General features: G+C 41.6%; 1 protein-coding gene across 1 annotated transcript; it reads left to right on the top strand.

Annotated features, from left to right (window-relative positions):
* Positions 1-244: 244 nt before the first annotated feature.
* On the top strand, positions 245-17,809 carry ppef1 (protein phosphatase, EF-hand calcium binding domain 1). Its single transcript, XM_083758112.1, has 18 exons — positions 245-356; positions 1,749-1,781; positions 2,456-2,583; positions 2,918-2,978; positions 5,625-5,788; positions 6,135-6,249; positions 7,364-7,410; positions 7,651-7,817; positions 7,975-8,011; positions 8,403-8,552; positions 9,001-9,134; positions 12,371-12,569; positions 13,194-13,379; positions 14,124-14,266; positions 14,608-14,714; positions 16,342-16,505; positions 16,997-17,081; positions 17,482-17,809. Exons 1-18 carry the CDS (start codon positions 302-304, stop codon positions 17,682-17,684), a joined length of 2,178 nt encoding a protein of 725 aa, XP_083614238.1. The 5' UTR covers positions 245-301; the 3' UTR covers positions 17,685-17,809.
* Positions 17,810-17,833: the final 24 nt, after the last annotated feature.

Raw genomic sequence — 17,833 nt, 5'->3', positions numbered from 1 at the left:
TCTGCAATAAAGAATCAATCAATCAATGGAATTGCTATACTTCAGGTCATTTTGCTAAATTGCATACTGTAGGCCTATCTGTATTAAGGACAGACATTTAGGGATTTAAAATGACTATTGACTGAGTCCATCCAAACAGTCCTACTCAGGGAGTCACATCATGTTACAGTAGCTTTTGATGTTATTTTATTTATTTTCTCTTTTTTTTTGCAGATTTTATTGCTGAAATAGTGACACTGGAGAGCTGTGATCCACTGTTACTGAACCTGCATGACCTCTGGGCCGTTTGGCTGATGTCACCATGGGCTGTGGCACCTCCATCGCTACAGAGCCCCTGGCTCAAAGGAAAGAGACAGGTAACTTTGTTAATTGTGTCCCCCAGTTGACCACTTCGATACTTATTCTGACCGCTTGAACATTGAAATACTCCCATAAAGTGTAGAGTAGTGGTTCTTAAAGGAGTCCGGGGACCCCCAGGGGTCCTGCAAGGGGGTTCCAGAGGGTATCCAGCTAAATTTGTTAATATAGCAATAAAATCAGTTTAACCACTTTAAAGTTTTAACCCTGTTTTATACATCAGCTATTAGAAAATACCAGATCTAGTAGCTCACAACACATGCATGCGGCATCTGCTATTTTTGATAGCCCCTCCTATATATAGCTATAGAGATGTTTGTCCTAACACAAGCATTAAATGCCATTGACAATGAATGGAGAATGTACGTCATCTGAAGGTGAGCAAATCGTCTACTTTGTCAAATTCCTATCGACATGTTACGTGATGATGATGTACGATGATAAGAGCGAGCAAATCATCTATTTTCGCGATTTTGTCAATTCCCATTGACAATGAATGGATAATTTACGTCATGTGTTGTACGATGATAAGAGCGCCCCTCACTTCACACTTCACTGATTAAAAAAAAAAACACACATTCTATGGAGGTTCCTTTTCAGATGGGGTGCTTGACGTGAAAATAGAAGCTGGTGTAGATTATAAGTGAACCCCACACCTCTATAGTCATCAGTTAGCCCTGCTCAGTATGCAGTACAATGCATCAGGCAAGACAGGCATATAAATGTCTGAACTGTTAAGATTCATATTTGACACCTTTCATTGTGGGAGGTGTGAAGAACAAATTAAATTGCCATCCAAATCATTTCAGTATTGAGCTTTGATTTAAGAGTATACACACATGGAACCAGGTCCATTTGGTTACATAAATGTCTCTGTATTTATATAGTCCAGTGACAAGTTGATTAACCCATTTTGGGCGGGAACCCGTTTTGGTGTTAGCATTACGTTATGCTTTAGCTATTGAAAAATAGCAGATCTACAGGCTCATAGCGCGCCACCGAATGGCACGCTACGAGCTTGTAGGTCTGCTAAAAGACATTTTTAGAATCTGATCTCAGGTCAGAATGGGTTAAACAGCATATCAGTAAAGTGTTGCATTGTAATGTATACAATGGATGGATGGATTATTTTCTGTAATATTTCAGCAGATATCTTATATCTCCTCCAGCTCCACATTGGGTGATGTCATCAACATGTTTGACAGATCGGTTTCCTTTGTTCTGCATCTCGCTCGCTCTCTCCTGTTTTAATTTGTTGTCTCAGGGTCCCTTTCCGTGTCCCCTGTGTCTTGTTATCTCTCTCTGTTATCCACTCTCTCGCACTCTGTTGCGCTTGATTTTATTCAATAATTATGACTTTCATCTGCTGAACTGTAGTCTTCTTCACACAGATGATACTGCCAAGGTTCCCAGCCCGGCTCTGAGTAAGTAAGGTCACCCCTCATCTCTTGAAATTTAGTTCTGTGTCTCGCATGTGCATGCACTGCAATATCCTCAGTGTTCATTTAACTCTGGGCAATTAACCAGAAATGTATCTTCAATATTTAGAGCCATTAACCGACTTCATCTTTCTTAGGTTAATCAAAAAATCGAGAAGCCATTTTTAATATATATATATTCTTTCTTTCTTATCAACTAATCAAAAAATATATTAGTCTGATTAACCATGCAACCTAGCTATTAGACTTAGTAATGGAATGGGGGTGTACAAAAATAGCCAGCGACGCATTGTTAACTTGTAAATCTTCTATTGTCACTATTCTTTTTAAAATAATTGTTCAGTAATCATAATTGAACACTTTGTGATTTGTAATTTTGCCCAACCGTAAATTGGTTTTACTGTGTGTGTGAGTAGGAGTTAGATTGCAATCTCAGAGAGACTTTAGGCTTACAAAGACTAAACCCATAAGGGTCCATTTGTTTCCACTTGTGCACTCTCTGAGTTAAATTGACACTGAGGATTTTACTGTGTATATGTATTCATGTACTGTGCATCGATCCAGAACAAATCTTTTTCACCATCAACATATCATTTGCAATATTAGGCAACAAATTCATACAACTAGCTGAAAAGATAAACGTGGGTGTTGTTTCTTAGCCATGAAGGCGGCCATTTTAATCCAGAGATGGTACCGGCGCTACATGGCTCGCCTGGAGATGAGGCGGCGGTACACCTGGAACATCTTCCAGTCCATTGAATATGCAGGCGAACAGGACCAACTGCAGGTACCACAATGTCTCTGTTGGCCTCATTATGTCCAAAACTGTCAAATTAAAAAATAGCTAAAGTAGCAGATATAGTACAGGGTTATCAGACTAAAACCTGCTTCTCGATTATTAAGCTGTTATTAGTTCTAAATTTGATTTACCGGTAGATATATATATATATTCAGTTAATTTCCCAGCTCTAAAATGCATCATCTTCCTAAGGGCAGAGACACATAAAAAAGAAAGAAAGCAAAGGCTATCCAGGCAGCCATGCATAAACAGTGCATAGTGCAATAGAGTCTAGTGCAATAGAGTCTCTATGGTGAAAGTTGTATTTCTCTTCTCTCCTCAGCTGTCCAGTTTCTTTAGTTTCATGCTGGACAACTTCACACACCTGAACGGTAATGGACCAGGTGAGCACACCTCTACTCCCCTCCGTGATAACATGATTAAATCCTGGGTATGTTGACACAGAAGTTAAGGTTTTATTTATTTTTTAAAGACAAAAAAAACATAAAGTTACTTTTCATTTGAGAAAAAAGAAAGACTTCAGCCGAAAAAACACAAAGCACCAGTGTGCAAACACCTTTACCGACTTATTCTTGTCCATGTAGTTTAAGCGAATACGTTAATTGAGGAGCAGTTTCTCCCTCCCCACATAATATACTGTATCAACAAATCGACGCTACAATTTATTTTGCGACATGTTGTCAGCTTGTAGATTTTTGTACAACATGTGCTTAAGTAAAAATAACAAATATATTCATAAAAACACATTTTCTTGTTTGATCAAAAAGTAATAGATAACCTCAAAGTAAACTAGAAAAGGTGCTCCTCTGAGCACAGGTTTCCCCAGGTCAGGTAGTTACCGTAGGTTATTGTGGCTTCCTGGTGGCGCTATAATAGGCCAATGTGAAAAGGGTCATTTTTTTCTCAAGCCTTTGACGGCAATTGGACGTTCAAATTCATGATTTGAGATATTTTGTTCCATAAATCCACCTGCTGGTGGCGCTATAACAGGCCTAGTAGGAATGTTCATGCAGAATCTTGGAAATTGCACGCTGCGTTCATGATTTGGGACATTTTGTTCAAAACGGACCAATCCTGCAGACTTTGGAAGCCAGTGTTAGCCATAGGATAGAATATGAAATATCGGACAGATCCCCCTTGATCACATGACTATGGAGACACTGTGTACCGATTTGCGGGATTTTAGGACAGAATCCAAAGGATTAAAATACAAAAACATGTGTTTTGTTTGTGTGAAAACATCTGCTATCGCCTGGCGTCGACAGTAATGCCCCAGATTACAGTAAACCTCATGTTATGTTGCCCAAAATAATGTCCCTCAAAGAGAAACCTTTGGGACCTCTCTCTCTCTTTCATTAAGCACACAGCCACTGATGTTGCAGACACAGAATCGGTGTTCTGTCTTTACTAAATTAAAATGTTTGTTGTTGTAATTTTTACAATCATGATTTTATTGTTCACTATTGTGCTTCCATAAAACTAACATTAGATTTGTTCTGTCGGGCTCCTGGATTTTGGTGTTCAAAACCCCAGTGCTTATTGTTGCTTAGCAACAGGTGTGTGTGGACAGTGTGCTGGTGTATTGTACAAACACAGCTGTTGCCCACTCCTCTGGCCAACACACTTCATTATCAAAGGCAGAAACCTCTTATCTACATATTTTAACTTACAGTATGAGTTTTTTGGGGGGGACATCTTTGCCCTACTTGATCATAATTACATAATGTCATACAAATGCATAAAAAGTAGCAGATCCACTTCGCGACATGTTTTGAGTTTGCAGATCTGCTACTTTTGTTAATATTGAATTTGAATCCTGAAAGGTTTTGGACATAATGACATAAGGACATAATGAGGTTTCCACCCGACAGAGGCTCTATTTCCGTCAGTGCCAGAGCCATAGAGTAAGACAGAGTTACGCAAACTCTGTTCACTTCATGGGGCTTCAGTCCAATGGCGGCTCTTCTACATAGACTTCTATTGAGAATGGGGACAACCAACTGGGACAAGTCCTGGACCGGAAGTAGGCAGAAATGCATTGGACGCAGGCAACAGCCCAGCTTTAATGATCTTAAATCCCTTTATTTGAGATTGTTTTGTAGTAATCGTACAACATAAACATTACACATTAAACATTGTCACTGTACATTACATTAAAACAGTTGGCATGTTGCACACATGCCTAAAATGGCTCTTATTTGCACCACATTTCAATTGTATTACACTACTTGAAGACATTAACAATTTAGGATGTGTTCCTAATTGTTATCATAAAACAACCCTTTCTCTACTATACTCTGTGTGGGGACATTTGACTCACGTACGCTCACGTCATGTGCACACGCACGCACACACGCACGCACGCACACGCACACAGTGAGGTAAATAAGGTCATGGAAAAATAGGATTGTGGTCACAAGCCTCTTCATGCCCTGTTTGCCTGCATAAATTCAGACGCTCATTAGCATTTAGAAGGACCTGTAATATACAACGTTGAGGTCAACAAAGAGCCAGACATTGAATCGAATGATTGATTATAAAGCAGGATTATTATAGTCAACTAAAACTTAAATACCGTAATGGAATTTATAAAAGAAAAGTTTGAGAATCGCTTGAAAAGAGGATGACGGATGATGATGATTCCCAACAGGTACAGTGAAACTCAGAAACAAGCAACCAAGTCTATGAAAACAAGGCCAAAACATACCTACTATATTACATTGGCTATTTGAAAATAATGCGATGCAACACTTTGTGAGCTTGTAGATCTGCTATTGAAACATTTTAACTACACACATCTTGTATGTGAGTCCTTATATTTTCAGATGGGGGTTCGCAGACAAATGCATGGGTCCTTGACATGAAAATGTTTGAGAACCACTTAGGAAACAAGCCCCAGCTACACATTAGAATACAAGCCCCCCAAAAAATGCAACCCGCAACTACCAATATTTACAAGCAACCTTTCCAAAAACAAGCCCAAAAGCCGCTTATAGTAAGCAGACCCCTGCATGTGTCCTGTGTTCCAGACCTGATCTCCCAGCTGTTGGATCCAGTGGTTGACCCCTGGCTGGACAGAGAGTCACGCTACAACCTCATCCCAGTACCAGAGTCCTACAGCGGCCCACGCCTCTCCTTCCCCCTCTCCGTGTCGCACACCAACACGCTGCTCAACGCCTTCAAGAACCAACAGGTATACCAGAGCAAGCTGTAGTTTTTCATTTTTCGTTAGGCATGGGGAGAGAGTACTAACTGGGTTGAGAGTTTGCCCAGATTGTATTTTCAAAGTATAGCGAAAATAGCCGGAAAATAGCTTGTCATGCTGTGACACGTTGTGACTGAGCTTGTAGATCGGCTATTTTCAGCATGCAAAGTGTAAAATCTTCCATTGCGATGCAAACAAGGCCTGCCAAAACTGTCGATTTTTAATCGACTAAAATCGTATGGCATTTTGTCGACTAAACTATGACTACAGTAGATTACATTTTATTCAAAAGACCTACAGGAAAACTAAACTAAATCAAAATGCTTCAATCCAGGCCCTTCATGCTAAGTATGTGATGCAGCTGTTGAACGAGACGAAGAAACTCCTCAGACACATGCCCAACATCACACACCTGTCTACATCCTATGCCAAGGAGATCACTGTATGTGGTAAGTCATCCTTACTTCACTTATCTTGTTCCTTTTAGTGTTTTGTGTAATTGTAAGTCCTTGTCATATGATCTTTCGTGGTATCAGGTTTTGCCAGAGGCAGCACACAATGGGCTTCTAAATAAATTAATAGAAAGGTGAATGGCTGTGATGATGCCCGTGGAACATGCAGTACATAATATCTTTCTCTAGGCTAGTCGCCACATCCATTTTCCAGTCACTCAATGTTGTAGTATTTGTAGTAGATAACAGTAGCACACTCTATGGCCAGAAAGAATAATGTAGTCTTTGTATGACTAGGGTTTGACTGGATTGCTAGATTACTACAATGACCATAATGCTTTGGTGCACTCGCCCCACCTTGTGGAAAGGGGGAGGGCTGTCTTACCATATACATAAAAATAGACATAAAAAGGTAGACGCCTCCTTCCAGCTCTGGGGCGCGTGTCAAAATTGAAGGCACAATGTTCGAGAGATTCCTTGCAAAGCATAGCGGAAGCATGAGTGGAAGCTTGTCAAGCTACTCCACTACACCTCAGAGGGAAATATTATACTTTTACTACTACTACAATTATTTGAAAACTTTAGTTATTAGTTACTTTTGATTATTATTACAAAACATACATTAACCACTTCAACCCTACATGATACATTTCTGACTTTTGAAAATTGATTGATTGAATAGTTTATTGAACATAAATGTAAAAACAGCAACAGAGTACAGTCAAACACTCAGTTCAAAAGGGATAGCACCGGGCGCCCACTGGCCTAGCGGTCCAGGCGCATGCCACATTTAGGCTCAGGACGGCCTTTGTCTCCCCTTCTCTCTCTCCCTCTTTCCTATCTATCTTCTCTTGTAACTATCGTTGCAACAATAAAGTAATCTTTAAAAGGGATAGCACCAAATAAAGTACTTGCAGTCTTGTTTCCATTTAGGCCCTAAACAATTACGATGCAGATTGTCAAAGGATTTTTATACAATTTATACATTTGTATAAAAGAGAAATTGGACCTTTTGCATAATGAGTACTTTCTACTTTGGGTACTTTAAGTATTTTGATAAAAAAATACTTTTGTACAATATCCATCCATATTCCTGTTATTTCTCATCTAGGTGATCTACATGGACGGCTTGACGACTTGCTTCTCATATTTTACAAGGTAAAATATACATTTAGGATTCAGTTAGAATGTAATTTCCAACCGTAGTCCCACCAGCTAGCTGAACTGTTTCACCCAGTTTGATACTTAACTCCATTGATGTTGCATGAAGGTTCATTGACCAAAATAGCACGTAAAAGCCATCATCATAAAAAAACAAAAACAAAACCAATCCATAGAAATCCCACAGTATATACAGTTTATGTTGCGATAGTTGATGTTGTTTTTCTCTCTCTTTAGAATGGCCTTCCCTCTGCAGACACCTCGTACGTGTTTAACGGGGACTTTGTGGACCGGGGGAAACAGTCCGTGGAGGTGGTCGTCCTGCTCTTTGCATACCTTCTGCTGTACCCTGACCACATGCACCTCAACAGAGGTAACCATGAAGACCACATCATGAATCTCAGGTTTGTCATTTGTTCTGTACATAGAATACATTTATTTTGTAGACAAACACGTAGACTTTAGAGATAGTAGTAACTCATGTCACACTAGACCTAAATCCTGTAATTTAACTCTGAAAACTAAAAACTTCACGTTGATGCACTGGTTGTGTTGTTCCAGATATGGATTCACAAAAGAAGTCATGCAGAAGTACAAGGTACAGATATGATATGTTTTTGTTTTAGTTGTTGTTATGACCACTGGCACCATACATTATTGTCTATATCACTGTTTCCCAACCTGGGAAGGCAGGCCACAAGGGTGGTGCTGGAGCAAGCCCCCCTTCCCCCCCCCCCCCCAAATTTATATTATTATATTCTTTAATTAGATTTCTCATGATAATATAACATTAAGATAGAAATTGTTGTTCTGATAAGTGGTGAGATGGGTGGGTCACAAACGCTTTCAAGATTTGCAAGTTAGCACTGGAAACCACTGGTCAATTTCTACCATGCATCCACTGCCACCTTGTGGCCACGACTCTTTCACTGCATCACTGGGGTTGGGAGAGCATTGATTTGAGTGGTAATGGTGACATCTGTCTCCAGACCTTTGGCCGAGAGATTCTTCAGCTGTTTCAAGATGTGTTCAGCCTTCTGCCAATCGCCACGGTGATCGACGGCAAAGTATTGATTGTTCATGGGGGCATATCGGACCAGACCGACCTCAACTTCCTCAGCACAATAGAGAGACACAAGGTTACCACCTTAGATACCTTGACATGTTCATCCCTATTCTAAATGTGCAATAAGTATAAGTTCTGATTTGTATCAGGAAAGAATGCAGACCAGTGGTCTAAAGATATAGAAGTTTGAACTCTCAACCAGTAAATCTGGAGTGTTAATTTAACTCTGAGAGTGTAAACGTGGACCCGTAACAGTGAGGATTTTTGCTGTGTAATCAAAAGAGCTGGACCGTAGTATGTTGCTATAAGTTTGTCTGTAGTTTTTTATGAATAGTGAACCAATGAACGATATTAACAAAAGCTTGTGACTAAATAATAACCACACTGGATCCAAACACAGGTTATTTTTATTATGTTTTCCATTTGCTGGAAAGTAATCATACATGGTTTCCACCCGAGAGTGCCGACAAGTGGAAATTTTTATTCCATCCCCATTCTCTTTCTCTGGCTCCGTCCTCAAGGTCAAGTCTGCACTGAGGTTGCCTAGGTATGATGTGAATGAGCAGGATGTCCGTAGCAGCAGGACGAGGGCGACAGACAGCGCTCGGCCAGGCAACTGTCATAGCCACAGGAGCCAGAAGACCCCCATTCAGAGGTCTGTGAACATCTCATGTAAACATCTCATGAACATCTCAACTCACAGTGTTTTTTTTGTTATCAAATGTTTTTTATTTTAAGACAAAAAACACAATAAGACACGTTAACATCATAAATGACTTAAAGAAAACAAAACACATATAAAACAACACATAACAGCAAAAGCAAGAAACACAAAAACAAAAACAAACAATCCCACCCACCCCTCCCCCCCGAGACCAAAGATGCCACAAAATGTCATTACTCCTACTACTGTGCAATGGAAACAAAAAATAAATAAATATTGATAATAATAATAATAATGATTAAACCATGCCCTTAACCAAATCTGCAATACCAGACCAAATGTCAATGTTTTCCTCTTTTGCACCATGCAATCTTGCTGTAGACATTTCTAGATAAATGATATCCAGAAAGGTCAAAGCCCATTGGCGAAATGACAATGTATGAGGCGGTTTCCAGTGCGAAGCAACCATCTTCTTTGCGGCCGTTACGCCAGCAAAGAAGACACGAATACGGGTGTTATTTAATGGCAACTGGGATACATAATTTAATAAGAATAGAGATGGGGAGGGTGTGATGTTAACTTGTAGAATAGTCGAAAGGTTAGTAGCAACCAAATTCCAAAATGTGAGGACACTCGGACACTCCCACACCATATGAAAGAATGTACCTATGGTGTTTGAAGTGCAGAAAGTGCAGTTGTGATTATTTAAAATCCGCATAGCACACAATCTACGGGGGGTTAAGTATGTCCTATGAACAAATTTTAGATGAATTTGTTGATGATCAGGATTCCTAGAAGACAGGACAACATTAGACCACACTGTATCCCAGCTCCAATCTGCATCTAGATTTGGTATGTCATTCCTCCATACAGTATCGACAAGCAAGGTCCCATAACTAGATTCTAATAAATAATCATACAATACGGAAACAAAACCTCTTGACCTAACATCACAGATAAGTCTATGCAAAGGGTGCATTGCAAGGGGGGTCTGCCATGGCACCCCATATGTCCTCATGGCAGTTCTCAATTGTAAATAGAAAAAAAAAGAGTTACCAGGCAAGTTAAAAATATCACATAAATTCTGGAAAGAACTTAAACCATTAACATCAAATAAATCACCCAAAGTATGAATCCCCTTGGAACTCCATCTGGGAAAACGAATAGGACGATTGTCCAAAAGCAAACCCATCATTGTTGAACACTGGGGAAAACGAATTCCATTTCAAATCAATCTTGCGCAATTTTTCAGCCGCTCTCCACACTGTTACTAACTGAGAAATGATTGGCCCAAAGCGAACTTTGCATTGATTATTCGTTATGTTTGAATAGATCAGATCTCTCAATTCAACAGGATGAACCAAACTCTCCTCAAGCTCTCGCTAACAAACCTTTATAGTTGAGTCGAAATATCTTAAAAGGGGGCAAAGAGTGAAAGACCAATAATATAATTTGAAGTTAGGCAACGAGAGACCGCCATTAGCTCTGGCCCACTGTAACAAGGAAAGTTTGAGACGTGGGCGTTTGTCAACTCACAGTGTTAATGTAACACTGTGAGTGTAATTAATGTTCTGTACGCCGTTTGGCAACTAAACATGGCCATTTTCTGGTAAACAAATGAAACATTTGAAGCCTGCAACTAACAATAATCTTCTTAGTAATTATTCTATAGATTGCTTTTCCGATTCATTGAATAAACAAGAAGAATACATTATATAACAAGGAATGCATTAAACACATAAACCCTATTTTATAAAGTGCCGCAAGACAGTGTTGTGCAAAAATAGTGACTTATAGATCTCTATAGATTGCTGCTGACTCTGGACTAATATCAATCCTCATCCTCCTGGATCTGAGCGCAGCTTTTGACACCATTTCACACTCCACCCTCCTCGAGCGACTGGCATCAATTGGTATATCCGACACACCCCTAGACTGGTTTCACTCATACCTCTCTGGCCGTACTCAGTTCATTCAGCTCAAATCATTCACTTCCCATCCCTCCCCCATCTCCTCCGGTGTCCCCCAGGGCTCTGTACTTGGCCCTATCCTATTTATCATTTATCTCCTCCCCCTTGGACAGATTTTCCGCAAATACAACATCCTTTTCCACTGTTACGCGGACGACACCCTGCAGCTCTATGTCTCCTCCAAACCCTCTTCCACCTTCCCACCCTCCTCCCTCTGTACCTGTTTGCAGGAAATCAAGTCCTGGTTCACCTCCAATTTCCTCAAACTCAACAGTGATAAGACCGAGGTAGTCCTCATTGGTTCCAAATCCACACTCACCAAGCAACCCAGTTTCACTCTCACCATTGACAACTCCTCGGTTTCCCCCTCCCCTCAGGTAAAGAGTCTGGGTGTCGTCCTTGACAGTACCCTATCATTCCACACCCACATCAACACCACCATCCGATCCGCCTACTTCCACCTCAGAAACATCAACCGCCTCCGCCCCTCCCTAACTCCCCACAGTGCCGCTATCCTGGTTCACTCTCTCGTCACCTCCCGCCTGGACTACTGTAATTCCCTTCTCTTTGGTCTCCCCCACAAACTCCTCCATAAACTCCAACTAGTCCAGAACGCTGCTGCCCGTATTGTCACCAGAACCCCTGTCATCAGTCACATCACCCCTGTTTTACACCAACTCCACTGGCTCCCCATCAAATACAAAATTCAAGATCCTCCTCCACACATTCAAGGCCATCCATAACCTCGCCCCCCCATACCTGTCTGACCTTGTCCACGTCAATATCCCCACCCGGTCTCTCAGGTCTGCCTCACCCTGAAAGTCCTCCCAGCCCGTCTCTCCACCATGGGGTCAAGAGCTTTCAGCCGCTCTGCCCCTCACCTCTGGAACTCCCTCCCCCCTGACATCAGAAACATGGACTCTATCACCATATTTCAAACTCACCTCAAAACCCACCTGTTTAGGCAGGCCTATGACTCATATGACTTTCTGCTGCAAGCTGTGCCCTAGTTTATTTTTATTATTATTTTTCTGCTTTTAACTGTGTTCTTGTACTGCTTTTAATCTGTACGGCGACCTTGAGTGCCCTGAAAGGCGCCTTATAAATAAAAAATAAAATGTATTATTATATGCAATTTTTACTATTTTGAAAATTGTTGTTTGTTTTGAAAGATTTTTGTATTTAATGATTCGATCACTTATTCTTTTTTATAATCAATTAAATCGATTAGTTGACAACACATTTGATTCCTTGCAGGAAGAGACACTGTGGGCTGAGCCGACAAGACTCCTCCTCTTCCTCTTCGTCCTCTTCATCCTCTGCGTGCTCGCCCAGATCACCACGGCCCTGCCTGCCCTACACTGCTGCTGCTGACGTCCTCCAAGTGCCCTTCCTGGACTCCCTGTCTACTGTCCCTCCACCCTCCCCACCCCAACACCATCAGGAGTGGAAACAGGTCAAATGGCTGAAATAGATCAAGCCTAAGGAGTGGGGGTGGGGCATGGATCAAGTCATTAGTCACTATGGTTGCCATCTGGTGTAAAAATACATTATTTATCTAATAAATGTCATGTCTTTAATGCCCCAACTCAGTGATTCACAACCTGAGGGCCAGAAGGGCTGTTATTCCTGATTTACATACTTTGAGCTGCCAGCACGAAAATAGCCCTACAAAAATATCCTGACAAGCTCTTAACGCCTTGCGTAGCCTATATAAACCTTAGTATATATTAATAGAGACGGTACCCGGAGGAAACCCTGAGGCGAAATGGACATAGTGGCCGAATTTGTCATTGCAGCTCGAGCCAGCACTGGTCCGTTGACTATCATTGCGCACGTTCATATTATTGGGCCCATGACACGTGAATGAATGTTTCATACGTGAACGCGCACAAACGGCGCAATGATAGTCAACGGCCAGCGCGTTCATGTTATTGGGTCAATCAATCCCAGAATGCACTCTGTTCCTACCCGGAAGGAGGAGTGAAATCGCTTTTGAGCAACTTAATGCAAGTATATTAACATATACTCTAAAATATAAACCAGGTGTGATCCTATCCTCTCTGTCTCCTCCCGGCAGATAGTGGATGTGTTGTGGAGCGACCCCAAGCCCCAGGAGGGGTGCAGTCCCAACACCTTCAGAGGGGGAGGTTGTTACTTTGGCCCTGACGTCACCCAGAGACTGCTGCTCAGCCATCACCTGCAGCTGCTCATCCGCTCGCATGAGTGCAAACAGGAGGGCTATGAGCTCTGTCATAATGGACAGGTAGACTATAGGGCTATGAGCTCTGTCATAATGGACAGGTAGACTATAGGGCTATGAGCTCTGTCATAATGGACAGGTAGACTATAGGGCTATGAGCTCTGTCATAATGGACAGGTAGACTATAGGGCTATGAGCTCTGTCATAATGGACAGGTAGACTATAGGGCTATGAGCTCTGTCATAATGGGCAGGTAGACTATAGGGCTATGAGCTCTGTCATAATGGACAGGTAGACTATAGGGCTATGAGCTCTGTCATAATGGGCAGGTAGACTATAGGGCTATGAGCTCTGTCATAATGGGCAGGTAGACTATAGGGCTATGAGCTCTGTCATAATGGGCAGGTAGACTATAGGGCTATGAGCTCTGTCATAATGGGCAGGTAGACTATAGGGCTATGAGCTCTGTCATAATGGGCAGGTAGACTATAGGGCGCTGCATGGGCCATATGACTTAAAATCAATCAATTACTGTATTTTTGCTATTCTTTGTACTCCACCATTGTACAACAATAAGCGATTAATCAGACTAATCTATGTAGATTTAAAAAAACATATTAGACATATTGGAATTGAGTCAATTATACCTGACTAGCCCTTACCCGTTGTGAGATATTGTGGGAGTGGAAGTGGGAGGGATTGGTGCAGGTGGTGAGGAGATACGGAGGTGTTTCTGACACACATTCAGACACAGACATTCAGACATTGATGATGTGATGATGATGTGCGTGTGTGCGTGTGTTAAAGGTAATCACCATCTTCTCTGCCTCTAACTATTATGAGGAGGGCAGTAACCGTGGTGCCTACATCAAACTGGGCAGAGAGCTTGTTCCTCGCTTCTATCAGTACCAAGTCAGCCGCTCCACCCGCAAGCTCACTCTCACCCAGAGGTGGGTGGGTGTGTGTGTGTGTGTGTGTGTGTGTGTGTGTGTGTGTGTGTGTGTGTGTGTGTGTGTGTGTGTGTGTGTGTGTGTGTGTGTGTGTGTGTGTGTGCGTGTGTGTTGCAGCAGGCTTTGTTTATGTAGTTTATTTTATTAGCTGAGCTATGTTGCTCTAATCATTGGATACTGTGTGTGTGTGTGTGTGTGTGTGTGTGTGTGTGTGTGTGTGTGTGTGTGTGTGTGTGTGTGTGTGTGTGTGTGTGTGTGTGTGTGTGTGTGTGTGTGTGTGTGTGTGTGTGTGTGTGTGTGTGTGTGCGTGCGTGTGCGTGTGTGTGTGTGTGTGCGCCTAGTGTAAGAGCAGCGGAGGGTTCTGCTCTCAGGGCTCTGAAGGAGAAGTTCTTTGCCCATCGCTCTGAGTTGATGTCTGGCTTCCTGCGGTATGATAATTGTCACACTGGTAAGGTAAACCCACTACTCACACACTGGTAAGGTAAACCCACTACTCACACACTGGTAAGGTAAACCCACTACTCACACACTGGTAAGGTAAACCCACTACTCACACACTGGTAAGGTAAACCCACTACTCACACACTGGTAAGGTAAACCCACTACTCACACACTGGTAAGGTAAACCCACTACTCACACACTGGTAAGGTAAACCCACTACTCACACACTGGTAAGGTAAACCCACTACTCACACACTGGTAAGGTATACACACTACTCACACACTGGTACGGTAAACCCACTACTCACACACTGGTACGGTAAACCCACTACTCACACACTGGTACGGTAAACCCACTACTCACACACTGGTAAGGTATACCCACACTACTCACACACTGGTAAGGTAAACCCACTACTCACACACTGGTAAGGTAAACCCACTACTCACTCTGAGACCCTTTGGGGTCTTTGACAGGGGGCATGCGTAGGCAGCACGTGCCCTTGATCAGTGATGCTCAAACCTTTTCAAGTCAAGTACCCCCAAATTGATATGTAGCCTATTTGGCTGCGGACATCCATCTGAAAATGTTTTGCCAAAGAAGAGAAGAATCTAAATTGTTCAAAACTTTTAGGATAAATGAAAATGTAGAATGGCGAAACATCTGTTGTTAAAGGGATATTAAAAAAAGAAAGTTTGGTAATTTCATCTACTCAGGCTTATATGAACACCCTTTTTTAGCTGCCCCGCCCCATTCCTATACAAACTCATTGTAACTTCAAACTCCATTTTAACCATGATAGATTCATCGAAAACACCTGTCCTTTTTTTCTGGTGACTGATATTCTCCTTCTAATACGTGAGGGGGGCTCATGTATTAGAGTGGTGACGAGAGTGTATTTTCATTTACAGTTTTTATTTATTTTGTATAATTCTTTTTGATCTTTTAGTCTCCTCCGAACTCCTCCTGGAGGAGATTCTTTTCCAAAACAATTATAAAAGAAAAAATGAAAGGGGCGGGGCAGCTAAAATGAATATCAAATAACTAATTACTGAATTGAGCAGGTTAAAAACTGTCTGGGGTGTTCACACAAGCCTGAGTAGACGATAAAATGACCAAAGGTTTTTTGGAAAGTGAAATATCCCTTCATTTAGGGCTACGATGTTTTGTAACAAAGCACTATACTACAATACATTGATATCTGCCTAGCCTAGCACTAGCTCACTACAGGATGATATAAATGGCTGCAAATATATTTTGTTCTTGGCGCTTCTCACTGTGCTTGTGCTGCCCAGCAGCAAAGTTGGCACCTATGCATGTGCTGTGTGAAAGCCCCATTACGGTAACATTTGGTCTCACTCTCAGAATTACAAATGGATGAATTAAACACTGGGGATGTTAATGTTATGTGATGTTGTGTATATGATCATGTCAGTACTCCTTTCTGGAGGTACTGTATATATCGTCTCTGTCGGGTGGAAACCTCATATGACTTTTCGGGATTCAAATAAAAAAATAGATACAGCTTTGTGTGACGCTGTAGTTAGTGTAGTATGATCAAGTAAGGCATTAATTTATTTACGGGGAAGAAAACACACAAAATGCATACTGTAGGTGTACATGTGTGTTCAGGATGTGTGTCGATCAGTGAATGGGCTGAAGTGCTGACGTCTGTGCTGAGATTGGACCTGCCATGGTGCACACTTCGCCCACACTTGGCACGTCTGACAGCAGATGGCAGTGTGGAGTACCAGTCCTGCTTTGAGGACATGACCCCAGGCCACCCACTGCCGCAGGTCAATACTCTGTTGGGTGAATGTCTATAACAGCTATTATGAAGACTAGTGGTGGATAAGTACATTTACTCAAGTACTGTACTTACAGTTTGTAGGTACTTCTACTTTAATTGAGTTGAGTATTTCAATGCCTTGATACTTTATTTTATGTAAGTTGAAGTTTTTATTGCGCTACATTTATTTGACAACTTTAGTTACTAGTTACAGTTGCAGATTTTGATTATTAACAATTAACAAATTAACAAATGTGTGTGTGTGTGTGTGTGTGTGTGTGCATGCAAGACAGGACACAGGCCGCCTCTGCCCCATGACAGTGTACTTTTACTTTTTCTACTTTAAGTATATTTTGATGCTAGTACTTTGACTAAAGTAATAATGTAGAATAGAATGCAGGACTTTTACTTTACTTTATCCTGTGGCACTGTTACTTTTACTTACTACATACTTCCTCCAGCACTGCTAATGACTGACATGTGATGTTGTTGCTGTAGGTTACACCCCACATGGCTGAAACTCTGTTCAGATACAGGACCAACCTGGAGATCATATTCAACATTATAGACAAGGACCAGTCAGGTAGAGACATATCGCTTTTATTTTGTACAGGCAATTGTGTCTAAAATGATATCTGCGTGTGTTTTAAATTAATATTGTGTACATTACTGTATTTTTGGGGACACCTATAATTACATACCCAAATGGGTTTAGCTTATTAAGTTTTTATATATATTTATTTATTTATTTGGGCGCTATCCCCTCCAATGTCTGGCTTTCAGACATGACGTCATGTGGCAAAAACATAACACCCACTTGTGACGTCATGTGGCAGCCAAGTCTATGGACTTTTAATGTTTTGCTTTAAGCATGACATCATGTGGCAGCCACAGTGGGCGCCCAGCACATCACAGTGTGATTTTTACAGTCGATTAAATCAATGACTTGTTGTGACATTCTAACATGCAACATTCACATCCAGGCCTGATCTCCATCGAGGAGTTCCGTAACACGTGGCGTCTCTTCAGCACCCACCTGGGTGTGGACCTGGATGAGAGATCCATAGACGACCTGGCGCGCAGCATCGACTTCAACAAGGACGGGAGTATAGACTTCACTGAGTTCCTCCAGGCCTTCCGAGTGGTACACCAACAGCAAGGATCAGCGAAGAGGCTGGGTGACTGAGGCAGGGAGAGATACAGTCAAACGAGAGAAACTCAACTGAGCTACACCTGGACGTCTCTTGATCAATACTGGACAAAACAAGGGCAATGATAAGATGATTGCAGAATGAAACATAGCTATATTGATGGATGACAATATTCACTGTATCC

Source organism: Protomyctophum parallelum, assembly GCF_964188405.1.
Source record: "Protomyctophum parallelum genome assembly, chromosome: 2".
In the NCBI taxonomy this organism is placed as follows: domain Eukaryota; kingdom Metazoa; phylum Chordata; class Actinopteri; order Myctophiformes; family Myctophidae; genus Protomyctophum; species Protomyctophum parallelum.
Note: the sequence above shows the minus strand (reverse complement) of the source record. Positions and strands in the feature narration are given on the sequence as shown.